The sequence below is a fragment of the Tasmannia lanceolata genome, unplaced genomic scaffold (assembly GCF_043159265.1).
Source record: "Tasmannia lanceolata isolate RefF3 unplaced genomic scaffold, GAP_Taslan_0.1 ptg000008l, whole genome shotgun sequence".
Classification (NCBI taxonomy): domain Eukaryota; kingdom Viridiplantae; phylum Streptophyta; class Magnoliopsida; order Canellales; family Winteraceae; genus Tasmannia; species Tasmannia lanceolata.
The window spans coordinates 22,067,379-22,094,651 of NW_027518685.1; the positions used below are offsets into that span (position 1 = coordinate 22,067,379).

The 27,273-nt window shown below is 36.7% G+C and overlaps 3 protein-coding genes across 6 annotated transcripts; 1 reads left to right on the top strand and 2 right to left on the bottom strand.

Moving 5' to 3' along the window:
- Positions 1-2,854: 2,854 nt before the first annotated feature.
- Positions 2,855-6,397, bottom strand: LOC143884807 (Tetratricopeptide repeat (TPR)-like superfamily protein). The gene has a single exon (XM_077388603.1). It carries the CDS (start codon positions 6,326-6,328, stop codon positions 3,791-3,793), a length of 2,538 nt encoding a protein of 845 aa, XP_077244718.1. The 5' UTR covers positions 6,329-6,397; the 3' UTR covers positions 2,855-3,790.
- Positions 6,398-6,674: 277 nt separating this feature from the next.
- Positions 6,675-10,639, top strand: LOC143882814 (RNA polymerase sigma factor sigA-like). Its single transcript, XM_077386222.1, has 9 exons — positions 6,675-7,377; positions 7,465-7,490; positions 7,534-7,626; positions 7,910-8,038; positions 8,501-8,525; positions 8,609-8,719; positions 8,795-8,876; positions 9,258-9,368; positions 10,436-10,639. Exons 1-9 carry the CDS (start codon positions 7,191-7,193, stop codon positions 10,542-10,544), a joined length of 873 nt encoding a protein of 290 aa, XP_077242337.1. The 5' UTR covers positions 6,675-7,190; the 3' UTR covers positions 10,545-10,639.
- A 2,422-nt stretch (positions 10,640-13,061) lies between these two features.
- Positions 13,062-23,650, bottom strand: LOC143884808 (pectin acetylesterase 8-like). 4 transcript variants are annotated; one of them, XM_077388606.1, is made up of 13 exons: positions 23,369-23,650; positions 22,157-22,278; positions 21,887-21,969; positions 21,373-21,502; positions 20,906-20,985; positions 20,666-20,752; positions 20,467-20,591; positions 20,282-20,342; positions 20,023-20,076; positions 19,868-19,945; positions 17,566-17,671; positions 14,517-14,662; positions 13,062-13,395 (listed from the first exon to the last, which is right to left on the bottom strand). In XM_077388606.1, exons 2-13 carry the CDS (start codon positions 22,275-22,277, stop codon positions 13,282-13,284), a joined length of 1,185 nt encoding a protein of 394 aa, XP_077244721.1. In that variant the 5' UTR covers position 22,278; positions 23,369-23,650; the 3' UTR covers positions 13,062-13,281. The 4 variants fall into 4 exon arrangements, with proteins under 4 accessions (XP_077244721.1, XP_077244722.1, XP_077244720.1 ...); XM_077388607.1 differs by lacking the exon at positions 23,369-23,650 and adding an exon at positions 22,953-23,198; XM_077388605.1 differs by lacking the exon at positions 23,369-23,650 and adding an exon at positions 22,622-22,875.
- Positions 23,651-27,273: the final 3,623 nt, after the last annotated feature.

The window sequence follows — 27,273 nt, forward strand, 5'->3', positions numbered from 1 at the left end:
AGTTGTGGGGTGGCTGACTAGCGGTCTTGCCGAAAGCTTAGATTCATTAAATCTAAGCTTATTAGGATATGGGCTAAAGAGGAATGTGTGAAGTTGGGCATAAAAAGGGTTTCTTTTTGGAAAAAAAAGAAGAAGAATAATTTTCTGGATGGAAATTAATCCGGAAACCATGTAAAAAGGATTGTAGAATTTATTGTTAAAACTGCTTGCCAACCCAGCTTCAGAAGTTTTGTGTTTTGTCTGTTGCCTGTCTGTCAATCAAGAATCCTTGTGCTTTGAAATTAATGGCTTTACAGGACACGAGATGCTAGTCTTTCAGCATTCCATTTTATTGTGAATGTAGTTTGTATTATATTGTCCATAAATTGCAAGAATTTCAAATTGTTTTTCTTGTGTTATCCGTTCCCATTGTGCTGGATGGATTGTTCCCATTGTGCTGGATGATTTTTGTATTATATTGTCCATAAATTGCAAGAATTTCAAATCGTTTTGCATGTATTATAATGTCCATATATGTTAAACTTGTTATTTTATTTGTTACAGGTCAGAATAGGACCTTTTTGCTGTGAATTTGCACATGACTCTGATTCTCAAATAGAAAGCGTAGAATTTTCTAGTGAAAAGATGCCAATCAAAATTCAAGGTAGTTCCCATCAATTACTATTCTGTTTTCAGTAAGCTACATTTAAGGTAGATGGAAAATAAGGTCATTTGGATTTGCCTATAAGTCCATCACTTTATAGCCAGATGATCTAATGATGAGAAGTAGCGTATGTGGAAGTTCTGATACCAATTGCAAGGATGGAAGGATGTTGTACCAGAAGCTTTAGAGTAAGGTTAAATGAATTGGCTGAGAAAAACAAAGGAAAAAGGTAGTTGAAATGGACTAAAGGGTACTTGAAACTGATTGAAATCTTTGTTGGAGGAAAGGTGGTTACGTAGGGAAAGTAGTAGGAAAATTGGTTAAGGATTAAAAGGTTATAAGCTGGTTGGAAATTCAAGAAATAATTAGGAAAGTGAAGAAAAGAGATGGTAACTTGCAGATTCAGGAATGGATTGTTAGGAAAGGTGTAATCAGTTATCAAGAAAGGTTGTTTGGGGTGAGGGAAAGGCGTGTGAAATCAGTAATAGCTAGGTATTTCCTGTTATGTGATGAAGGGGTTATGCGGTTAACATGAAGGGAGAATAAGTGTAATCGAGTAATGTGTCTCTCGCTAAAAGTTCAGCAGCGAACTGAGAGAACTGGTTGCTCTCGGGTTAGCTGATTATAGCACATATGGGCTCTGTTGTTGAGAGGTTTACAAGGGCTTTGGGGCTGCTTTCGGGATAAGTGAGGTGTGATGTTTCAGGTGAATTGATCAGATTTGGAGCGGCTGGTTAAGAGGGAAGAAAGGTGACAGATTTGGGCTGAAACTGGGTGCCCAAAAAATCAAGGAACCTGCAACAAACATGAGTGGAAAGGGGACTTAGGCTGGGTGTTAAAAGATGGTCTCAGGTGAGGTTTTGAGGCTGAAGCGGCTGTTTGATGGTGGTCATTTTGGCTGAGAATGGAATGTTTTGTTTCAGGTGCGTGTGGCAAGTAAGAGGGGAAAGGGGACTTCGACTGGGCGTTAAAAGAAGGTCTTAGGTGAGATTTTTGAGGCTGAAGTGGCTGTTTGATGGTGGTCATTTTGGCTGAGAATGGAATGTTTTGGGACGACTGAATTTAGGGACTGGTGCTTGTAAAAAACTGAGTTTCACACCTAAAACTAAGGAGGGCCCTCCGGCTGAAACAAAAGAAAAGGGGATCGGTTAGAAGGGAAGAGGGACAAGTCTTGGATGCTGTTGGTGAAGGATTCAGCTGGCTTGAGAAGAGGATTTACAACTGCCTAAATAAGAGGAAACAGGGTGGTCGGCTGAAACAAATTTGGGCTGACTAAGGGTGAAAGGGGTTGTTTCCTGGGCAGTTATTTGCAGGGGCTGATTTACTATCTGAAGCTGGGAATTTTGCACATATATCTTGCGCTGCTTGTAGTGGCTTAGTCTACGATCAAAACTGCTGTTTGTGCAGTCAACATATGGCAGAATCATGCCTGCTGCTAAAAATCGTGGGGCTGTTGCGCGGGCAAACCAAGAAGAAAGGGGCCTCTCAATCGCAAGATGATGAACATAGTCGGCTGCTTTTAAATTGATGGTTTAAGAGGTTGAATCAAGAAAGTTTTTTTTTTTTATTGAATGATTAAGAAATGGATTATACATAGGCTTATTATGCCGATCTCTTACCTGTGTGGATGTACTGTGGATGTACTGGGACATCTTGCCCCTTTCTTTTGATTTAATAAAATACTGTTAATTGTAAAAATAAAAATAAAGAAAGAATTGGATTAAAAGAAAAAAGGACTGGGGGATCAACCCGGCGGTCACGAGAATCAATCTACAACCAAGGAAGGGAACAGAAAATAAAAAAGAACATACAACCCACATCAAGGAGGGAGAAAATCAAGCGTCTCTCTCCAATCCCACCCTTGAGGCTCTCTCCCTCACTAGTCTATCTGCCTCAAACATCTCCAATGCCAACCTTGAATCAAGAAACTTGTTCTTGTTGCAACTTTCAATATATTCAATGAAGAAGATGAAGACGAGGAATAAATCCCTAAAACTTAATTTTATTCAAAATAAATCATCCATTGAATTAGTTTACATGCATAGTTTATTATTGGGTTTAAAATTGGCAAGTACCTGCGCTTATTTTTCTCTGCATAAATAGAGCCACACCATTACTTCCTTGCATCAGCTCATACAAATAACTAATCAAAATCTATAGTTTTTAATCAAATCATTAGATATATCTATTTCAAAAAAATCATTAGAGATATCTAATTAATCATCAGTCCCATTCATTTACTATGGACGTTCAATTTTTGGAAGGAAAAAATACAAATAACTAGTCGCTCAGACAGAAATTATCTTGTTATTTCTGTCTAGGTTCTCAAGTCAGATCAGACCCTTTTCCCTATGCACCGTTCCCTTTAGGTCTTGAGCCATCCCTTGTTAACTGCCCTAGACAATATTTCGTACTGAACCTGATTATCGCATGGATTTAATTTCATTGTAGTCTACACACATGATTGATTGCAAGTATGGGAATCTTATGGGATTGATAGCTTGAAGACTGATGAGTGATGGTAATTCTTACATTATTCCAAGTGTTTGTAAATGGCACTCCACTCTGATGGGCTCCATATATCCATAGTTGTGATATGCTGCACAAATGGTGCATGTATGGTCAGTTCAACTCAGATTGTTGAACGTTTTAGGGTGGCCAACTTGATTTGTACCACACCATGTTCAATCGTCTACCCCTCAGCAATCCATCATCAATTTTTCCAATGGTGGCTTATTTAGGCAATCCATCTCATTCTGACTTTCCCATCCCATGAGTCCCCAGTCTACAGAATTCACCTTAGCCGAGTGCCCATGCCTCAAGTCCACCCAAAACAGCTAAAATCTCATCTGAAAAGTGAGTAACTGCACGCTTTGGGGTTCATGGATTGGGTGGCATCTGCATGGCAACTGGATTATGTCCAAATCCTTATGAAGCCGCACTTCACCCAACAGACTGCAGATCAGTTCCATATCCTCAGATTGTTCCCCGTTTAAGTTTGGCATCTCATCTCAAGCCACCCATGTTATCTGCCGAACAATCCATCTAACCGATACATAATTCGTTTCACAAGTGATTCTTTCTTCATGTTGATCAACTTGCGGCATCCCAAATAGATATCACACACACCACCTAGTGTGCTCAAGCTCACCGCCCTTCAGACTCCAGCATGGCATCCATATTAGGACCAACATTAGGACTATAACCAGCCATCTTCATCTCCAGAGCCAACTCTTTCAACATTGTATATATCTGGACACAATGTGGATGCCTTTGGTCCCTAGACATAAAGCACTGCACAGCACCCCCAACCTCAATCCAACTACACCCTGCTTCTTTTCTCAAACCCAACTCTCTCATCCCTTTCCTCAATCTATCAACACTCTCCCATTTTCCTTCTGAAGCATATATATTCGACAGCAAAACATGATATCCAGACACACCATTCCCTTTCTCCATCTCAAATAGCTTCTCAGCAACCAACTTCCCCAATTTGAATTCTCCATGTATCCTACAAGCCCCAAGCAATGACCCCCAAATTGCAATCACATTACCATCATCACCCAGTTCTCTAACAAACTCATAGGCCTCCCTCACCCTCCCTGCCCTTCCCAACATGTCCACAACACAACAAAAATGCTCAAGTGTGGCTGGAACCCTATATTCTCTCGCCATTGAGTCAAATATTTTTAGACCCTCATCGACGAGTCCAGCATAACTGCACGCTGATAAGACCGCAACAAATGTGACAGCATCAGGCTTCATGCCATCTTCCTGCATTGCCCAGAACAAGGACAGTGCTCTCCCACCAAGTCCGTGTTGGCCGTAGCCTGATATCATGGTTGTGTATGAGACAGAATTTCTCTCCACCATCATATTGAACAATGTTTCAGCATAACTGATCAAACCGCATTTCGCGTACATGTCTACCAGAGCTGTGCCAACATATACACTTCCCTCTATGTTATAACGAATGGCAAATCCGTGAAGCTGTTTACCAACAGTAACTACACCCATATGGCTGCACGCTGGGATGATTGATGCCAGTGTGACTGAATTGGGTATCTGGTTTTGCTTCAGCATCTGCTGGACAGTAGCGATAGCCTGTTCGATCCGTCCATTTTGCATGTACCCTGCAATCATGGCATTCCATGTGACTTGATCTCGCTCATGAATATAACTGTTTTCAAAAATATGTTGTGCAGTTTCAACTAAACCGGATTTCGCATACATGTATATCAGATAACTATCTATGCCTTCAAATTGAATTCCATGGCGGAAAAGATAAGCATGAGTTTCTTTTCCAATTCTCAGATTGCTGAGATTTGAAGCTGCTGAAAGCAAGGCTGTAGCTGTTATTGAATCAATGAAGAGACGCTGTTTCTGCATCTCATAGACGAGCATCAAAGCTTCAACATCAAACCCATTCTGCACAAATGCAGAAACCATGGTGTTCCATGAAACAAGATCTCTTTTAGACATTTTATCGAACAACACAAATGCAGTCTCCACAGAAGTGCACCTCGAATACATGACTATAAGTGCATTCGAAAGTATCACAAGCAATCCCATTGAATATTTAATCATGTAAGCATGGATTTGTTGCCCAAATTCCAACCTCTGAATCTGTGAGACTGCCATCAGAGCTGCAAGGAAAGTTATCGTATCGGGAACAACCTGGTCCGAGCCAATAATTTGAAGGAAAAGATCAAGAGCTTCATTAGGACAATCATTCTCAACATACCCATCAATCATAGTATTCCAAACTTCAGTGTTTCTCTCTGCAGAGCAGTCGAAAACCCGCCTCGCAGAATCAACATCTGAGAGCTGAGAATACATAAAAATCGCAGAACTCACAGCAAAAAAATCATTAACATAATCCGGACCCGACTTGAGAAGCAAACCATATAGAACATCAGAATTACTCCGATCCCCAATCCCCGCAATTGCAGGAAATACATTGATGAAACTGACAACCGTCGGTTTTATTCCCCTTTCAATCATGAGTTTGAAATGTGCCAACGCTTCTAAAGGCCTTCCCGTCTTGGCGTAAAATGCAATCATCGTATTCCAAGTGACAACATTTATCTTACGCATTCTATCAAACAGTCTGCGAACAATATCAAATCTGAAATTCCCTACATCTCCCATGGCATTTTCATCTTGCACATCATAAACAGAACTCAAACAGGTGGAGTACATGTTTAGAAGGGAATTCCCAAGAATTCCATTAGGGTTCAATCGAGCACGGATTATCTGGCAATGTACTGCTTTTCCAAAATTCAGCTGCCGGGTTTCGGCGCAGGCCTTGAGGACAGAAGAATAGGTATAAAAATCCGATTTTACGGATTTAGATGTATTCATTCGGATGTAAAAATGGAGGGCTTCTTGAGGAATGCCATTACAGATGAATCCGATGATGATGGTGTTCCAGAGGACGGTGGTGGGTCGAGGAAGAGCTTCGAAAATGCGGCGAGCGAGGTCGATCCGACCCTCCTTGCATAACTGGCTGAGATGGGTTCGGATAGTTGTAATCTTGGATTTTGGTTTTGGGGAGTTTTGTTGGGAGATTGATATTGTTGGGAGGTTTTCTTGGGTTGGGAAAGGTGAGGTTGAGACTCGATTTTGGTGGGTTTTGGGATAAGAAAGGGAGGAGGAGAAGAGGGGAGGGAAGGTGGAGGCCATTTCGCGCTCAACCCCTCTTCTTTCATGTTTCTCTGCTTTTATCTTCTTATCTTTGCTTTCAAGGAGTGATCACGAATAAGAGTTTGATGATGATGAATGACGATTGCTAGTGACCTCCGCGCGAAGATTAATAACTATTCAGTTTTAACATTCCTCTTGGTTTTTATTTGAATCAGCGGTAGCCGAACGGTTCACATTCAGCAACGGAAAGAAATTAAAGCATTGAAGTCTGCATTTTTTTGGTGTTTGTTGACAATCAATGGTATATACTCCAACTTTCAGATGTTGAAGTATTAACAGTTTTCTAGCAAAATCTTGCTTCAAGGTTGATGTGGAAGTACGAAATTTAATTTATAAGAAGTAACTTTAAGTTCATTATCATGCATTCTCTGGATTTAAACTATGAAATTGTAAATGACAGTATACAACTTGTTAGGTAAATTCTAATAATATATTCCTTTCATGATCAGAAATCCAGTTGAAGTTCTCTGGGAGAGCTCATGAGGTAACATCAGAACAATTCATTCGGTTTTAACTGATTCTCTTACAATTTAGAACTTAGACGACATGGTTTTAGTTCAACAGGCTTCATAGAAAAGGTTAATTTTTATAATTCCCAGTGAAAAAACCATATGATGGCTACATTCTGCAGTTATTGGGCTAAGTGCAGGAAAGAGGCTGCTGAGTTCTTCATTTTATTCATCTTACCTCATAGACAAGATCTTCCATGTCCATGACACAACAACACAATTTTCGGCAGCGTCAACAAAGAGTGCGATTGTTTCAAAGAATACTAATTTTGGCTCTGGTTTTCCACGTAATTAACATACACAATCACAGTCTATAAAGGCTCTTAGGGAACATGTGGGTTACTTTCTCTGCTCCTTCAACCACAGAAACATGGCATAAGAGCTCTGAGGTCCTAGAGAAGAATGATGCTGATCTTGAATCCTTGCTAGAAGTCCTCATTTTGTTGCAGAAATCTATGCTGGAAAAGCAGTGGAACCTTTCGTTTGATCGGACAGGGACAGTGGATGCACCTGGAGAAGGCCACAATAAGATATAAGTAACAGTGATTTCCAGTTCCATTAGTCTCATCTCCAGTCTATGTTTTTAGCTTGGATTTATTTCTAAAGTGTCCCTGCACCATGCTCCAAATTTCGTACCTCTGGACAATGTTGTGAGAAAATTTCTGTTGTATTTAGGTCGGTTTGGTTGGACTACTACGCGGGATAGAGAAGTTTGATTCTTCAAAGGGGTTCAAAATTTCTACATATGTATATTGGTGGATACGTCAGGTGAGAATTTAGTGTCATAGTAAACGAAGCTAGTAACCTTGCTCATGAAGATTTGAAAGAATTCGTTAGGCCACATGGTAGAAAGTAGACTCCTGACTGAAGAAAAATAAATAAAATAGTGGAAACATACTATGGAAAAAAAAAAATCTTAAGCCTTTGTATGAAAACAAATGCAGAATATCTATTTAAAGATGATCGTTCGGAATGAGCCTAATTATGCCACAGCCAATCAATTTTCAAATCTTACACTAATCCATGCTTTCTCTTTGTTGCTTCTTGCCAGGGTGTTTCAAGAGCATTGGTTGAGAATTCCCAAACACTAAGATTACCTATTCACTTGCATGAAAGGTTAAGCATAATTCGGAATGCAAAGACTAAATTACAAGAAAAAGTAATAACACCATCCATAAACGTAAGTCAAATAGTATTTCTAGATTGGATACTTTGAATGTTTCCTCTTTCCAAACTACACTACAAGTAATTGATGTTAATGCTCCATCCTATTAACTTGGCACTTCAACCGATTCACTTGCTTTATCCTGCATTATTTTTCTTCTTTTTTAAATATAGTATACTTCTGTTTTATTCCTTATATTTCTGTTTTATTCCTTCTTTTTTAATCCATCCTTTACTCTTTCTTGCCTTGTAGCTTGCATCGGTCTTCTGAAAGATCAGATTTAGTTCATCTCTAATTGTACCCTCTTGAAAATTCTAGAAGCTGCTACATGCCTCCCAATCAACTGTAATTGAATTGATTTAAGATGGACGCGTCTGGTTATAGTTATACTTGGTAGTTATTGGAAATCTGGTCTTGGAGACATTTTGATCTAGCTTGAAAAACTGACTCTGAAACGAGTTATTATTTTATTTCCAGAGAATTGCAGAAAGCCTGAATATGTCACAGAAGTTAGGAATGCTGCAGAGGTAAGATTATGCCATGTTTTCCTTTTTATGATGCAAGCAGCATTTCCATCTCTTTTAACTAAAAAAGGTCTGGAGTCAGGACTGCAGGCAACCACTAAGGTTTTTTCACTTGATAGGGAAGCCTTCCCCACACTGAATGGCCTTCCAGGAGATACTCTTCATAATGTAGGTATATCTGTTGTCTAAAGTGGAAAGTTATCAATGAAGTGTCCCTTTGTCTAGTTGTGCAACGTTAAAATGAAAGTTTTATTTTATTTAAATTACATTGCAGATGCTAATCTTGAGAACCCCCCATGGCATGGAGTAGATGAATGGTCACTCAAGGTAAAAAAAACAACCCAACTGAATACAGTTCTGAAGATCTTAGAAGGAACCTCTGAATGATCCTTTGATCATAGCAATGATTTGAATGCTCCTTTTCCCTTACATAAGTTGGCATTTCCAAAATTTTCCCTTCATGGATATTAAGAGTAAACTTCTTCACTATTTGGGAAGTGTGCATCACTAACATTTGGATGCCTTTCCAGTTTTTCCTCTTCTCTTGGTTGTTATCTGCCAATGTCATTTTGATCCTTTTCGATGGATAAAGATGGCTTTTGTCAAGTAATAAAAATTGTAGTTGTTTCCGAGTTTTCTCTCATGAGTTTTATATGCTTGATCTGCGTAACTAATTAGTAACAAAGTAATGAAATTATCATTGTTCATGATGAAGTGAACAAACTTATCAGTACGACACTTGGTGAACAGGAAAGAGATATAATACGCCTTTACTATGGTCTGGACAAAGAATGGCATACATGGGAGGACATTAGTAGGCAGTAAGTAGACTATTATGCTAAATTCTGTAGACAATAGATTTGCTATGGTTTCATATATATGTTAAGATATATTTTTTTTTATGGGAACAGTAGCAAACTTATGCTAAAAGAGCAAAGCTACAAGAAAACCTCGACTTAGCGGGTCAAGGGAGCAGACAATAGTAACAAGAAAGCATAAAATCGAAGAAAAGAAAGTCATTGACTACACTCAGAGGCACTACACTCAGAGTTAACACAGCAGGAAAGTCATTAGCTAAGGGGTAAACATGATGAAATGAAACCACTTTTCCTTCAACACGGTCCAAAACTGAACCAGCCCTTGAAAACATGAAATAACACCGCATGCATTTAATTAAGTTCATATGAGAAGATCTGCCAATGTATTGGTGGACGGGCTGGCTAAAGATGGTGCCATGCGTGACGATACATCAGTTATCTTTATGACTGATATATGAGATTTGCGCCATTATACCTCGTCTATTTCTTCATTACATACCTGTAATTCGTTTTTGGATTCTCACATGTAATTTCTGGGTTTCTGGTGGGCCTTATTGTGAGACAACTTGTCCCCTACTTTGTTGTCTCTTGTAATGATCTTATTGCAAGTAATAAATTTTACCTTTAAAAAAAAAGAAGTTCTCAACCAAGTTTCAGGTCAGATTTGACCCTAACTATATTGGAGTTCCAAGCATCTAAGCCTTGATCATAACCACTAATTGCAGAAGTTGTAAATTTGGATCAAAGGAAAAAAAACACAACTAAGTGAAACCGTTTAGCTGTGTCTGAACTCTGGAATATAAGGAATATATATATATATATATATATATATATATATATATATATATATATATATATATATATATCAGCTCCAAATGACTGCTTTGGATCATCCAAATCATGTCTCCGTCTTAAGGGTTGATCGTGTTTCTTGCTTTTAAGTAAGCTTTAGACGTACATGTCCTCATTGTCATGTAAGCCTGTTTGGGCCTAGTCCTTTGGATTTTTCTACTAAAATCATCGGGTTTTTCTACTGTCATGTCATTTTGTAATTCCATCTGTATCTTCAGGATTGGTCTATCAAGAGAAAGGGTGAGGCAAGTTGGGCTTGTTTCGTTGGAGAAACTAAAACATGCAGCAAGGAAGAGAAGGCTGGATGCAATTCTGGTAAAGCATTGATTTGGCATGTACCTGTATACATTATTCAATGAATGTATATAAAGAAAGAAAAATATGTATCTCCAATTTATTTTTCACCGGAAATAAATATACTAGTAAATGTATTGGAAGAGACAGGTATTAAAAGTTTAAAACCTGAAGCTTTCTGTAATGGGCTTAGAAATGCCAATTCAGTACTTGTAAACATGGTTTTAAATTTCGACCGAAATCCGAAATTTGATTTTTCGCCATTTGCCAAATTTAGCACCGAAATTTCGATTAAATGCCATTATTTATTTATTTTTAAAAAGTGTTACAAAATTTCGGTCTGAAATTTCAGGAATTTAGGAGAATTTCGGTCTGAAATTTTGGTTTTCGGTGGGGTCCGAAATGGTTACCGAAATCGAAATTTTAAACCATGCTTGTAAGATGAAAATTTGTGTATGATATGAATAAAAAGAAATTCATATGCTTAAAGGATGCATGATTCCTTTCTTTAATATTATTGTAAAATAAGAACACTCGCATGTGTATAGAACTTTAGTTCTTATGAAGAGGGCATTGTTTGAAACAAGAATTCCTGTAATTATAAATGAACCAAAACAGTTGTGATCTTTGAAAAAAACTTCAAAAATTTCTACTTTCATCAGCTATTATATTTTCACCAAACTATAACCATCTATACAATAAGTTATTTTCTCTAAAAACAAAGAGGAAAGAAAAGAAAATGGCAGCAATAGTTTTTTTACCCAAACAAAGGAGATCCAAGAGTTGGAACCCCCAAGCTCAGGTATAACATTAGCAAAAAGAAACTAGAAGGAGAAGGAGATCAAAGGAATAACAATATTTTTCATGAAAACAGAAATTATATTACCCAAAAGGTAAAGAAGAACATAAATCCACCAGATATCCACTTTAAGTCAAGCTTCCAAAGCTTCAAAGTGTGGTCTATTCAAAATATTCCAATGTTTAAATTCCACAAAGGGCATGTAAAAGAGGAAAGCACACAGATAATCAAGACCGGGAATCAGGACCGGATTTATCTGATTCCCCTTAAGTTGGGCTGATCTTCGTAGTTAGTTATGGTATAGCTGTTTGGCTTAGTCTCAGCTCCCTGTTGTATTTTAGTTTCCTTTTTAAATATATTCTTGCTTATCTAGCATAAGAAAACATAGTTTGGAAGCACTCCCCACAGTTCTCTATACAACTGGATTCTTGTCTGCTGCGACTCTGCACAACACTACTTATATGTGCCTGTATATGGTAGGAAAATCATTACATCCGTATGGTGAGAAATAGACCAAGCTACAAAAAGCACGAGATTGTATCGTCCTGATCATCCAACAAATAGGCTTTGTTGGTTTATTATGTATCATTCACCATTCTTATCTCTAACTGTTAATACATGGCCACTGAGTTGGCTATTATGAAGAGTGTGTGTTTGTACTATGTGGCAAGGCCCACCCACCCTGTGGACGGTCTAGATCAGCTGATCACCTCGTGCGGATCTTCAATTCTGAACTTCAACTTTCAGCTATTTTGAACATTCTATCAAGGGATTTGCTAGCGTCGATCACAGAAGGCATTTCGCGGATGGTCTGTTGCATCTGACAGAAGCCACAGAGGCTCACTTTTCAAGCAGATTTTGTCTTCATTTATGAGGTGGCTGCTGTCAGATGCAACAGACCATCCGCGAAATGCCTTATGCGATGGACGATAGCAAATCCCTTCCATCAAACGATATCAACTTCACCGGTAAATTAAAAAATAAAGATTGCAGAAAAAAGATAATAAAAGTTCAGCCTTTAATTGCAGGAAAAAGATAACAGTGACCTTATTGTGCCATTTTCAAAGTTAAAATACTTTTATTTGCTAATAAAAACCAATTTTGGTGGCATCCAAAGCAGTCCAAAGCTTCTTATACAGTTTTATTTCATATTCAATGAGACATTATGGGTATGTGAATAACAATAAATAATGCTTTTCATGTAAAGTCCATTGGACAAGGTGCGAGCATTGGGAAAATAGACTACATTCTGGGTGCATTTGGATGTACACTCAAATTGGAGTTTGGGTTTCAAACCCAAACGTGTCCTTAATGTAGTTAAGCAAAACAAACTAATTGGAAACTGATGATTGAAGAGCCCCCTTTTTTGGTAGATACAACCCCTATAAGGGTAACATGATACAGTGTACTGTACATTGAAGATTTCAATGTTTGCATTAAGTACTAATAGAGAGCGTTCCTTATTTTGGAGAATTGACCCTCTTATTTTTTATTCTCTTTATTGGCTGTTACGATTCTTAATAACTTACAGGAGCCACTGATATGTGGCAAACCAAGGTGGCAAAAATATTAGCTTCCATATTTATTATCTAAGTTTCAACATTAAAATGTCATTTTCTATTCACCAAAACAGATAGGAACCTAGAAGAGAAAGTACATGATGATGGACATTGTCTCCAGCAATAACAAACAGAGACTTCTGTGCTAAGCATACTTGTGCTTATAATTAGAACAAAAACGTGTACATAATCTGCAGGAAAATAAAATGTTTGATTTTATTATATGAATAATGCTTGAATAAATAAATAATGTAAGGCGCCACCAGAGGCTAATGATATACATGGTGCTGTTTTGCTTATTTTAAAGAAATGACGGACTGTCTATTGGCTCTTGCAGGAGCTTATTTCATCATAATAATAATTATGATGCATGCAAATAAATATTTTCCAGGAAGAATTTGATATGTTTCAGTCATAGTGCTTCGAAGATGCGGTTGTGACATGAGGAATCACAAGGATAAGGGCAATCAATCTTCTGGAAGGCACTCCGGTCGTAAAACCAGTCTCCGACTGCCTTTGCAATGGGCTGCAAACACAGAGATGATGCAAATTAGTAGTCAACATTATCAAGTTTACGATAATAATAAGAGTGTCCCATGAAATAAATGTTTAAAAAACCACCTAATTATTCGAATCTTATTCTTCTTCTTGTCAAATCAATTTGACTTCGATTTTTACTCTATTTTCTAATGGTATTCGTAAAAACTACGTCAGACACGGCCTGATTTGGATTTTTTTTTTTTTTTTAAATTGACATATATTCATTGATACCATGAAAGTTACATTAGGGACCAGGAGTCCCCAGTATCATTACATAGTATCACAGAGGGCAATTCAGGGCATACCCTAAATCACCAAGAGGGTAATTTAGACTATTAAATCCTACACATACATAGAATGTATCTTCCTTTACAGGTTATCCACCATATATTCTTCCCCAAGAGCACCCCGATATCTATCCAATTTTACTACTACCTCCCCTATTCTTTATCATCCATTTTTCTCGAAAATCCAAACCCAAGAATACATATCTTCAGCTCCTCACTCCTTTAAAAGAGAGTTTTCAGGCTACTGTGTTCCAAAAGCAAAAGACCACAGGCTTGATTTGGATTTAGAATAGATACAAGTGCCAATGTATTTAAACGAGAAAGATATAAAAAAGAACCCATAATTTGTTATTTTAGGATGAACTTGGAGAAAAAATATGTGCAAGCAGTAAAAAAAAGAAAAAAAATGCTTCATCTTTTTCAAAATGTATGGGGAGGCTTTCCCACATCTTCTGAGTTTAAAAATGCCTGACATTTCCTTTCTGTATTTAAATCCAAAGCGTGTTCTACCACAATATATGCCAGTTCACCCAATTATAGACACTGTAATCTAATTTTAATGATAGACACTGTAATCTAATTTTAATGGTAACAAGAAATCAGAAGGGGAAGTGATATATCCGCCCCCTTTTCATGACTTGGGACACCCACCTGCAGTGTATCTATGACTGCAAGGGGCTGTTATACTTCACATTAGGAGGATTCAATGGATTTCATTGCCAACGTACACTGCAGGTGGGTGTCCCATGTAATGAAAAGGGGCGGATATATCACTTCCCAATCAGAAATTATAGAAAAAGACTAGTGCTTAGTAGGTTACCGTCTTATTGAGCACAGGAGAGTCGAATCTCAGCCATGTCTCCTGCACCTCCGTTTGGCAGTGAGCATAACATGAGTTTATGAACAACCCTGTAGCTGAAGAGTTTCCGAGTCCTCCTAATGCCCGTAGAAACTCCGCCCTGTAACCTGTTATGGCACCAGACTATTTCATCAGCAAAGAAAAAGATGTACATATAGTGGTCTAATATTAAGAAAAAGTGTGAGCGCTGATATAGCGCTGACGGTAGTCATGCACTCAGAATGCCTAATAAATTAAATACACACAAGTAATAGATTTCAGAAACAAAGTCAAAGACTCAAAGAACGAAAAGCTGCAGTTGTTCATTCCTTTTTTTTTTATTTCTTTATAAATAAGTGCTATTCAATCAAATTTAACAAGCTGTGCGGTAGATGACTTTGCTTGATACAATTTCTGTAATTCTTATCCTTGCCCTTCCCATTAGGCCCACATGCCTTCTCTTTAGTTATTTAACATTGGCTGGTGAACAATTTTGTTCATTACCAGTTAATATATTTTACTTCAGTGCAAATTATTCAACTTTTCAGATTAATATAATTTCTCAGATTGTATGTTCATTTAAATTTTCATATTTTATATGATAATTTTTTCAGTAAGTGGAAGTGTAAACAAATTAAAAGGACTTATATTGCCACATGTACTTGTGAAAAGTAAAAAATGCTCAATAGATGCACATTTACTCGTGAAATCAGTGGGACTAGTGGACTCTCCAGAGAGTCCCGCATTTACTCTACTTTTTTTATTTTGATAAGGGAATTATATACTCCTCTCTTCTTCTTCTTTTTTGGCACATTCATTTGATTTTCAGTTAGCTCATAATGCATCATCTATATGGCACAAATGCTCAGGTCGGATACATATAGACAAATTGAAGATTGCTGAATTTTGGTTTGATTACAAATAAATAGGATATTTCTAGGGTATCATGTCCATGCACTTTTGACTCATGTTCTCTTTGTAAAAGTACTCAATTACCTTGGCCTATATGTGACCATGTTTTCAAAGCAACATTTGAATTAGTACACAGTTATGTATGGGGACCTGCTCATGTTTCATTCCTTACACGATTATCATTACTTCGTTCCATTTATTGATGATTTCTCTCAATATATATGGATATTTCTTTTCCATAAAAAATCTAAAGTGATAATTATATTCCATACGTTTCCTAAGATGGTGCAAATACAATTTCAGTCAATGACTATGACGTGCGACTAGATTCATAGCTGCACTCTTTGCATTGAGTCACATACACCGCATTTTCTTTGGGATGAAGTGACAGTTACACTCATTCATCTTATAAATTGTCAATTTCATTCCATCACTCTTTTTTTTTGGAAACCACTGAAAAACTCCTTATTTCATGTGTTTCGTTGTGTATGTTTCATACATCTCCCTGATGAACATGATAAGCTTTCTACTCCTGAGTCATGCAATATGTATTCATAGGTAGGGTTGAGCCTCTAGCTCAATTGGTTAAGGCTTTGGTTTTCAACCTTGAGGTCAGAGGTTCAATCCCAGTTTAACTATTAAAAAAATGTATTTGTAGGCTTTGGAGATGGCCAAAAAGGGTCTTCATTATTATGATACTGAAAACCAACAAATGTGAGTATCTCATCATGTTGCTTTTTCCTTGAAAATTCTATTTTATTATAACTTTTTTTTTTGAATGGTAAATTTTATTATAACTTTTTATTGAAAATATCTATTTGAATGTAATTTTTCATCTTGTTTCTTACTTACCACATTTCCAGGATGATTCTATTCATTTTCCTTCTGAGCTTCATAATCCTTCCTCTTGACAGCCTGCAATTACCTAGCATAAGAAGAGAAAGGGAGAACTTCTGCCAACCATTCTTGCACCATATCCTTTACTGATGCAAGGTTTTACTTCCTCTTCTCCGACATTTGCTTCTACTTCATCTGGTCGTCTGTGTAATCCTCCTGATCATTTTGGTTTTAATCCTAAAGCTCTATTTTTTAACCTCGATACACATTTTACGTATCCTAATATAGTTATATATACATTTGTATGCCATATATATAAGTCTTGGGGTTTGATATTGTAAATGTTGTAAATAAACATGTGTACAAATGTATATGTCATTCGGGTTAGATTACTTTTGTGATCACCAATCATGTATAATTGATGTGATTTAGTCTTAGGTCTAGTAGTTTATTAATGGACATGATTATTTATATTTTATTAAAATTTTATTTTAGTTTTTAGTTGCATTTTTATGTTCCTAACCTATTGTTCAGGCCTTGCCATATTTCTATTCATGTCCAGATTCACCTGTACATTGCTGTATGTGGCAACCATGGTTTTGATGGGATTTATTTGACTTCTTCTAGGTGTATATAAGTCTTGGGGTTTGATATTGTAAATGTTGTAAATAAACATGTGTACGAATGTATATGTCATTCGGGCTAGATTACTTTTGTGATCACCAATCATGTATAATTGATGTGATTTAGTCTTAGGTCTAATAGTTTATTAATGGACATGATTATTTATATTTTATTAAAATTTTATTTTAGTTTTAGTAGCATTTTTTTGTTCCTAACCTATTGTTCAGGCCTTGCCATATTTCTACTCATGTCCAGATTCATCTGTACATTGCTGTATGTGGCAACCATGGTTTTGTTGGGATTTATTTGACTTCTTCTAGGTGTGAGACAGCATAACTGGATAAGTACATGTGAAATATAGGATATATGTGTAAGAGAATAGGATTGTTCTGTCATAGACTTTAAATGGACAGTACCAATGACTCAATATCAACTAATATAAATTTATAAATTATCTGGACTAGATGCAACCGTACAAGTTCTTTAACAAATTGATCTTGCTCATCAGTTTAGATGAATCTTATTTCAGTATTTAATTTTCATACCCAATCTTTGACACACACACACACACACACAGAGATTTGATAAGTTGCTCACATGTGGAACCATTCACTAAGATAGAAATTTCCAGAGGTTTCTTAGACTTTAGAGTAATGACCTTGCATGGTTTCGAGTTGCGTGGGGGAGCAGTTCTTTACATCAAGCTTACAGTAGTTCCAATGCCCACGAGGATCAGCATCAGCAGGTGCCAAAATGTTCTTTATCTGGAAACAGGTAGCACTTTATCAAGTTAGCAACTGTTGATAACCAAGTTTCACTCTATGAAAGTTTATTGAGGTACAGTAAACTCATCCAACATAGAATTATATGTTGCTAGGTCAGAATTATACGTTGCTACTTCATTAATTATTAATATCATTAGAAGTCATTGGATAATGGCCACATGGTAAGTGTAAACATTTGTTCTTTTTTGAATGGTTGGTAAGTGTAAGCATATTACTAACAAATATATCAAGCACAAGGGAAACAAATAACTCATTACTAATTGAGATGAAGAGTAAATAAATAAAAACATCAAACCGTAACAAATAATCAATTGGAATGTACTATAGGAAAGTATTGCAACCCTTTTAGGGAGAGACTCAACAGGTGGCCTTAGAATCAAGCAGTTAAGCTAATTGTACTTTCGGCCAAAAAATATTGATTCTTCTGGTACATGAGAATGAGATTTAATCGATGGGAAAGGCATATTGATAGAGTTTATATTATAATCTTTTTTGGCGTTGGATTTAATGAGTGAGCTTACAGAGACAAAATCTTTACATTAATTGCATTTTTCAGATGAGAAATGCTTGTTTTTTAGGGTGTCAAAGTGTAGATTCATCCAAATATGTAGTTACATGTGGGATAAATAGAAGGTGTGAAAGAAGTAGTAGTAGAAAAGAGAATAGCTGAAAGAGAGAATTTGGAGGGGTTTAATCCGCCAACCCCACCAAATATTGTATTTCTAATGCTCACTTAAAATAATAATAAAGAATGCCCTTAGGTCCATCCCATGATGGGTCCTATTCAATTAACGTAAGAGATTCACTCTAACTTGTATAATAATTTGTTAAATGGACCTTATCTACCTTGCGTGGCGCCCCCCCCCCCCGCCTCTTCAAGTTGGTGCAGAGATGTCAGCCATCCCCGGTTTGGAACAAATATTTCAAAAATGACTAAGAGCAAGAGCTTTTGTGAATATATCCACTAACTGATCTTTGGACTTCACAGATGGAGTAGATATTATTTTATTGACGGACTTTTGACAAACAAAATGACAGTCCACTTCAATATGTTTATTCCTCCCATGAAATATATGATTGGTAGCAAGGTATGTGGCAACTTGATTATCATAGTTTGCCAAATACTATTGGATTGTGGATTCATTAAAAAGGTAGCGTGGTATCATAGTTTGCAAAGAATTTTACGTCAGATTGAGATACTAAGGGTGTGTTCGGCAACCATTATAAAATTTGTTTCCACCTATTTTGTAGGTGCAAGAATGAGAGAAAATAGGGAAATCCCAAAAATCTTGTTTGGCTCACCAAGCCACAACAAGCCCGTTTCTAAAAAAATTTTGCTTTTGCGCGTTTTACACCATAAAAAGATGGGATTCTGCGGAGCGACTCGGAGTCGCTTCCCTGATCTCATCAATCCATTTCTCTCTTGGTAATTCGGCTAAGAATGAGAAACCTTGCTGAACACACCCTAAGTCTTAGCCTTCTTGGAATCGATGATCGACATGCTCTGGTACTATATCAAAATGTAGATCCATCCAAATTTATATTTACATGCAGGAGAAATAGAAGATGGAAAAGGAGAAGGAGAAGGAGAAGGAGAAGAAGAAGATTTATGTGGCTTTAATCCCATAATGCCACAAAATACTGTATTTTATAATATTCAACATAAGTACAAAGAATTTTATTAGGGTCATACATTGATGGGCACTATCAAATTAACATAGAGTTCACTCTAATTAATATAAACATTTTGTCGAGTGGGCACTATCTAACTTAAGTTCTTCAGCAGAGGGTGCATGGAAGCAAACTAGAACCAGATATTCACTCATGCCAACACAGCAATCTTGTCATTTCCCAAGAAGAAAATTGGAAAAAAAAGAACCAAATAAAACCTCCCTCAATCTTCAGTTCAATGTATTGTTTGTGCTTATGTAATTATCAAGTTTACAAAAACTAAAGAAATTCAAAATGCCAGATCAAAATTCACTGATATTAACCCTATATCAGATATAAGGTGTTTCTTCTCACATACCGGGGCCATCTTGGCATTCCTTGGATCAGAAAATTTTTCTTTTTTAAGTATTTGCGAATGGAAACATCTTAATTCTGTGTAAAATGGATTAAAAAAATAAAATCCATAAGCAGGTTAACAGAGACACAGCAAAGAAAAATACCAACCTGCCATGAATCATAAGCTGCATTTAATATAAAAAGTGGAGTGCGGATTTGTTGTGCCATATTTTGTGGGAAGAAGCACTGCATTCATATTCAAACATGTTAATAGGATGGCTAGGTAATGTTGAAGTGTGAATTTTAGAAAATAAATTACTTGCCAGACTTGAATTCATTCTTGATGTGCAAGATGACGGCAAATTTTTTGCTGACCCCTGTCCAAGATACAGAGAACATGATCAGTACTTGAATTGGACATTACAGCATAAGGATGAAGTGCAGCCGTTAATTAACCTGTGGAAAAAAAATATAGGATATTTATTTTGAGATATCATCGAAGGCATTGAAACTTTTTTTTTTGATGGGTACAGCATTGAAATTTAACGGAGAGAAACCAAAATAGCAGAGTTTTAAACATACATGCGTAGTCACAATATCATCAAAGTAGGCTTGTATGTGCGCCGTTCCAGAAATATCCTTCCTGTAAGGTGAATACTGGTTATAAAATAACGAAGATGAACATTCTATTTCCTTGTGTCTCATAGTTTTAGATGTAAGAGGTAATTGCTTAGATAAAGTTACTTGAATTACAAATAAAAGCTTACGCATTTATGAAATAGCCAGCATCTGAAAGGCATTTTACTTTGGCACCCATTGGTAGAAGAGCACGGAAACTATCACAATGAAGTATGGATGTCAATCCACCAGCTGAACAGCCTGAAAGAAGAGCCTGTAAAATTTTCCCAAGTTATTAAGTATCGGTTTTTGGATGAATAAATGGAAAGAATGTTGGAAGGGGCATACATTTTCAGCATTTCTCATCCCTTTTGCTAATAGATCCTCAATGACAGCAAGCCAAATCCTTGCTCCTCTATAGTGAAGATTGGTAGACTGGTCAGATACCCCACGTAGAAAGCATTGTGAATAAACACTTTCTTTTCGGTTTCATCCACAAAGTTGAAGCTATTTTTACAATTGCCAAGTTCAAATGCATTGTGGAAGAACTAATATTACTTCTAAGAATGGTAAGTATCTATAACTCACATGATCTACTTTCTCCACATCTCCAGTAAATGATGATCCGTCACAGTAGCCAATCTTGACCCTGTTCCAGTTATAGAAATCTGGATTTGCAGTTCAGAGAAGAGATTTTAAGTAAAAAAGAGTGAAACCAGAATAGGAATGAAATTCAAGTCCTAAAATGCAAGAGGACAAATGATTTCCTTCACTGTATTTGAAAAAAGAAATTTTTTTTTTTTTCAAAGAAGGCTATTTGAAGAGTCTTCCACTATCCCAGAGTTCTTTTTAAAAAAAATTCTCCACTAGTTTGTCACTAGTGCATTTAGTATCTCAAGCTAAGTAAAAGAAGCCAAGCCTTCAAAGTTTGCATTTATGGTTTCATTAACACAACCAACACATCTCATATGCTATTAGTGACATCGAAGACCATAACCTGATGAACTTTGGTCATGGACAGAACAAATCACAATTAGATGTCCTATGATTCCTACCTGGATTAAATTGCACCATATTGCTTAAAATTCCAGAAAATGCAAGTAGCTTCACCATTTGTGTAGAGGAACCTAAACGGTTGTGTTTTCGCATGAGACAAGATGTAACATTGTTGCACCAACCTCCTCCCTGAGAAGATAAAAAAAGTTTTTAAATCGTGAATTAAAAATTAAGTGGATAAAGTAGGAACAGATTATGCCATTCAAATAAAAAAGTAGGAACAGATTATGAAAGAAATGAGAAAAGCTTCCCAATACATATAAAAACAACAAGAAGCATGTTATTATGAATAATATAGAGGTGTATTCCAGAGTGAATCCTTAAGGTGTTCAATTGGTTTAGGTGACTCAGTAGTTCAACAAGAATAGGAAAACAAACCAGTAACAATTGAACAACTAAGTATTAATCAACGATGTTCTTTGAACTCATGCTAAAGACTATACATTCATTTTACTCATAGGTTCTTCCCATAGATAAGCAGTTACAAAGAAGTTTATAAAGGAAATTCCCGACCTCAATGTGAACAAGCCAACTATTTATCCCTGTCCCAGAACCCTTATCGAAATGATAAGCAGGCGGGCTTCCATCCAAGCAAACTGCACAATATTTCAAATTTTAACCACAAAATAATGGAATCAGAATTAAGTGCAGAACTTGTAAGATTAGAAAAAGAAATAGACACCAGTTTCCATGTTCTAAAAAAATGTCTCAATTTAAAAGTTCAAGAAGATATAATCAAACAAAATCCAGAAGGAAGAGAACCAATCAATGAAAAAAGGGCACCTGCTCCTTTCGCTAGAGCATTTTCAACATATATAATTGGGGCGTAGAGACCATTTGCTTTCACTGATATCACCACCCATGTTAGAAGACTTATCAATCCGCTTACTCTGCCATCTACCATTCTGCAGAATTGCATCAAATCAAAACAAAATGAATGTTCCGTATATATATATATATATATACACTTTTTCATGACCATATCCAATTTCAATGAAATATACTACAATTTGCTTCTAAAAACAGACACAATGGGGATCACTGCTATACCCAAAAAAATGGCAATTGAGAGATACTCTAATTATCTAGATAATAAACTAAAATGAATTTGATGGGTAAATTTTTCTCAGGATTCAAGCACCTAACAGTGATTAACAGATTAAGCCCAGAATTTAACAGAAAAAAAAAAACCATTTTCAAACGCTGGGGTATCATCCTATCTAAGACCAGTAGTTCATTTGAAAACACCTTTTTTCTGCAATAACCATTGAAATAAACCTCTTCTCCTTTCTACCCTGTCCTCTCAAAATCTTGAAGATCTCTCCCAATACTCTTATCAAATTGAATCTTCTTTCTTAATTTATTTACTTTGGCAGGGACCACAGCTACACGTTTACAATACGTCCAAGACCCTAGTTTTCCATCCACAAGATTAACAAGCAAATAAAACAACTTTTCATATTTATAGAAGAAAACCTCTGAAATGCTAACAAACCATTTTACCAATAAGAAGTTCAAACATTTGCAGAATAATAGAACAAACTGATCATATATTTCTAAAACTTCAACTATATTTTACCAAATCTTAATTTGCCCACTAATCCCCTTCCTCCAACTTATCCATAAACACATTCACAATCATATTCCACCAACTCAGAGTCATGCCTTTCCTATGCCACTAAAAAGTATTACACACAACTCATCTCAATTAAAAAATCCCAAAACAACTAAAAGCCCACAACCCAAAAAATAAAAAAAATAAAAAAACTTGGGTTTGTGCTATTTCCTTCAATCGAAAAACACTCAAAACAAAAACCCAGATCCTAGAAATCATACTACTTTTGCCAATAAAATACCAGAAAAAGAAAAGGAAAAGACAGACATAGCATTCTACTAAACTTTCTTCTTTTAATAAATCCAAACAGTGCCCACTTTCCATTGATGAATAATGTTTAGAAAATTCCAAAAAAAATCATTTGATTTTCAAAAGCCTACCTGTGATTGAACCAATCACGAATCAGCTTCTGTTCTTGAATCTGACGCCAAAACTGACTATACTATTTGTCCCAGCACATATATAATGATAATAGCATTGATAGAATCGACAACAGAAAAACGATAAATTTTCCAAGGAAAAGAAAGGAAAAACCCTTTAGATCTTTGGGAATAAAAAATGAGAAAAAGACAAACACGATTCTCACTACAAAACCCAATAGAGAACGACAGTGGTTTGCTCTGATTTCAGAGCATTTCTTTTCTTTCTTTTTTTTATAATGAATGGTAATTTAATGTTATATTTCAGCGTGCGTTTGTTAATATTACAAAATCTTAATACAGATTTAGTGGGATTCAGTAATAATTTTCAATCTTATCGGATATCAAAATTTTGTTAAAATTGGGGGAGATTAAGATTCAAATGTTTAATCAAGATGGCGTCATGTTGCATGGGAAAAGGTTGGCATGATTGATTAGAGCCGGAAATCAATAACAAACAAGGGTCATGCAAGATTCTCAATGTGGGGGCCACGAGGTCGAGCTTCGCTTGTGTGTGCATCTTTATTTTGTTCCTATAAATTCGCACCACCCAACAGGATGATTCGCACCCTTGTAAGGTGAATTGACGTAGAAAAGCAACAGACTTTAACGCTTCTTGTCGTCTACAAGGGTGTGAATCATCCTACAGGGGGTGCGAATTTATCATCACCCTTCTTTTTTATAGCTGCTGTTAGGTTAAAAAGCTAAAACAAAGAGCGTAGTCCCTGGGAATGTGGGTGGAAATGTCTAAATTTAAGGTTTTTAAAAATCGCACGTGATAGATCTGATGGTCACGTGGTGTTCTTGATAGCGCTGAGATTTATTTTCGTAAGAAGACAAAAGAGTGGAAATCTTGTTAAAGGTGTGTTTGGCAAATGATGAAAAAAAAATTCATCGAATCTTGATCTAGCGGGGGAGAACTCCTTGATTGGATTTGGATCATTCAATCTTTTTTTTAGGATTCCACCAAGAAAAGCTAATGGTCGATTTATGTTTTCTTTCATCTTAGCATGGGACTAAGACCATGTGATGTAAATTAATAAAAAACCAATGGTTGGGCCCTTGCATTTTTAGATTTTGACAATGATTGTGAGTCATAAATCGATTATTGGATTCAAAATCACGTTTAATTTTAAGTCCACTAATCTGTTAGAATATGTGGGATCCAACGGTTAGATTGGGTTAAGATCTCACCGTTGGATCATCTCGGAGATAGATTAGGTAAGTTGGGTAAACGAGACAACTAGATAAATTAGGCAAGTGGATTAGAAGAGGCAAGCAGTAGAGATTAGGAAAGTAGATTTGATTAGGATTATTTCCTTCTAGAATTATCTTGATTCCATTCCATGTTTATCATGTAAGTGCTCTATATAGGCACACATTGATCCTCTTGTAAATGCATCCAAGTTTAGGGGAAATCTCTAGAATTTATCATAATCAATTTTGTGTTAGGACTTGGTCAGAACTCACCTTGCCCAAATCCTTATAAGCTCATCCACATCTGTTCACTTTTCCAATGTAGGATCATTTGCTTTTGCGTGGAACCCCCAACATTTCGAACTCACAATTGAGTGTCAATCTAAAATCAACAAGGTTTTAGTCTTCCACCCATTATTCTAATTAGTTTAATTTATCAAAATCTAGATCAATTCAATTGACTAATAATTCTAATGTAGTCAACTTAGGGTTACACTAAAATTTTCATAGCACACTTGGACTCTTAAGATGTACTGATTATCTTTATACCCTTTAATAATCATTTCACCAATGGTTAAATCTAGTAATTTCACAATTAATCTTACTCTTCAATCTTGACCGTTGATCTAGGATCAATGGTTGCCGACATAAAGCTGTGATCTCAAGTTGGAATGCAGGCATGCAACGATGTGACATCCTGCGTCCATTCAGGTGACTTCTACGGCCCTAAAGAGAAATTTCAACCTTTTCACCCTTAGCCTTCCTAATATCTCCAAACAGCCCACCCAACAGTGCATGTGTACCTAAGGAGGGGTATGTTTATTATTTGAAAAAATATAAAGGCATTTTTTTCATTTAAATGAGGGAAGGCCGTGAGCCTACGTGAGTAAGATGGGTGTTTTGAGCATTGGTTTCCAAGTGGGTAATATTGATGATGACACTACCTAACCAACAAAATGCAATGAATAAAAGATGATATTTTAGCCTTTGTGGAATGGTTTTTCAGCCTCACATCCTACCAACGAACTTTTACTTCACATCAACAAGACCATAAAAAAAATATGGACTTATAACGACAGAGACTATGTGGAAATTTATAATTGTCTACTTCACTTTTAGCTAATCAATTGGAGTGCTATTAAATAATGAACATTTTTGTTGATGCGAATGCTGACTTGATGAAACATACTTTTTTTTTTTTTTTTATGATTTTTTTGTTGATAAGATACTCTTGTTGTTTCAACCCGGAAGGGTGTGGCTCTTTGGCGTAAAGTCATGGGTTTGCTCCCCAGTGACGAGCGTTCGAATCCCTCCTTAATTAATTGGTTTCCGGGTGATTGTGCGCATCCGTAGGGAAATAGTCCTACCCCTGAAGGGGGTGGGGACACCCTTCGTTACCAAAAAAAAAAAAAGATACTCTTGTTTAAGCGCTCGGAATCATATTTTTCTATCATAAGAAAAAATGAACGGCAATCCGTGTAATTTTTTTGGCCATAGGAGATCCAAAGCAAGACCTCTCAAATGGACGGTTCAGATCATTCAAAGGTGAGAACCCCCACACCGTTCACATATACAATCAAAGCCATTTGCGCACACGGTTTATATGCAAATGATTTTTAGAAGTATTAAAAAAGATCCTAAGGCTGTGGAGGGGCTAGGCTTGATCTAGGTTCGGTATGACAAACAGGTACGAAGCCATATGGGCCTGTGTCCAGCCCAAGCTTAATGAGTGGCCATGGAGCAACTAGTCCAAGGTTAGGGGTGATCTGAAAAACAGTTTTCACTTGGCGAACGGCCGTGTTGACGCAGTACAGCAAAAAAAAGAGGGGGAGGGGGAGGGGGAGGGGGAGGGGGGGCACATGATGAGATGATCTACGCTATTCATTTGTTGATCTCCCGTAGGATGAATCCAATCCTTCCATTTGTAGAGATTGAATATGGAAGGCATGATATGGAAACCTCCACACATCAATGGGTAGGGATCATCAACAGGGAACTGGGTGGCAATGAATGAATGGTTAGGATCATCCATTCATGTGGACACTAGGGTACTTTTTGGCTGCATTGGATCCACACAGGGCACACAAAAAATACTCAATTTAAAAAAGGTTTAATGACTGTTTGAATCATCCTTTGGGCCGTACAGTACTTTCTGAAAAATACTGGACTTTATGGCCGACTTCATATAAAAACTCCATTAACGATAATAACACTAATTGTTCATGAGTTTTTATATGGTGCCCGTGTCAAGTACCGTGAAAGCGGTATTACCCTTGGATCCAACAGCAGCCCACTTTTTAAGAGACTGTTGTTGGATCAAATACAAGGGTGGCACGTTTGACATACCACCTTCGCTGGGCTTGACGCTCGGCCACCATATAATTTCTCATTTTTCATGGTCTCTCTCAAATGGAATCTTAGTCATTCAGTAGCTAGTTGTCGGCATACAGCACCATATAATTTCTTAACTAGAGGAGATTTTGGTAATATTATTGTGGAGGATGATTCTTATAATGTGATCAGGTAGCTAGATGGAAGGCACATCGCACTTGGAGATTCTCTGAGATGGTAGACGAGACCAAGGACAGAGTAGAGGGCTAGCCCTGGCCCGGTTCCAGCACACCCAAAAGTCGGCTAATGTAGAGGTGGATCATCTTGCCCGTGCTAGA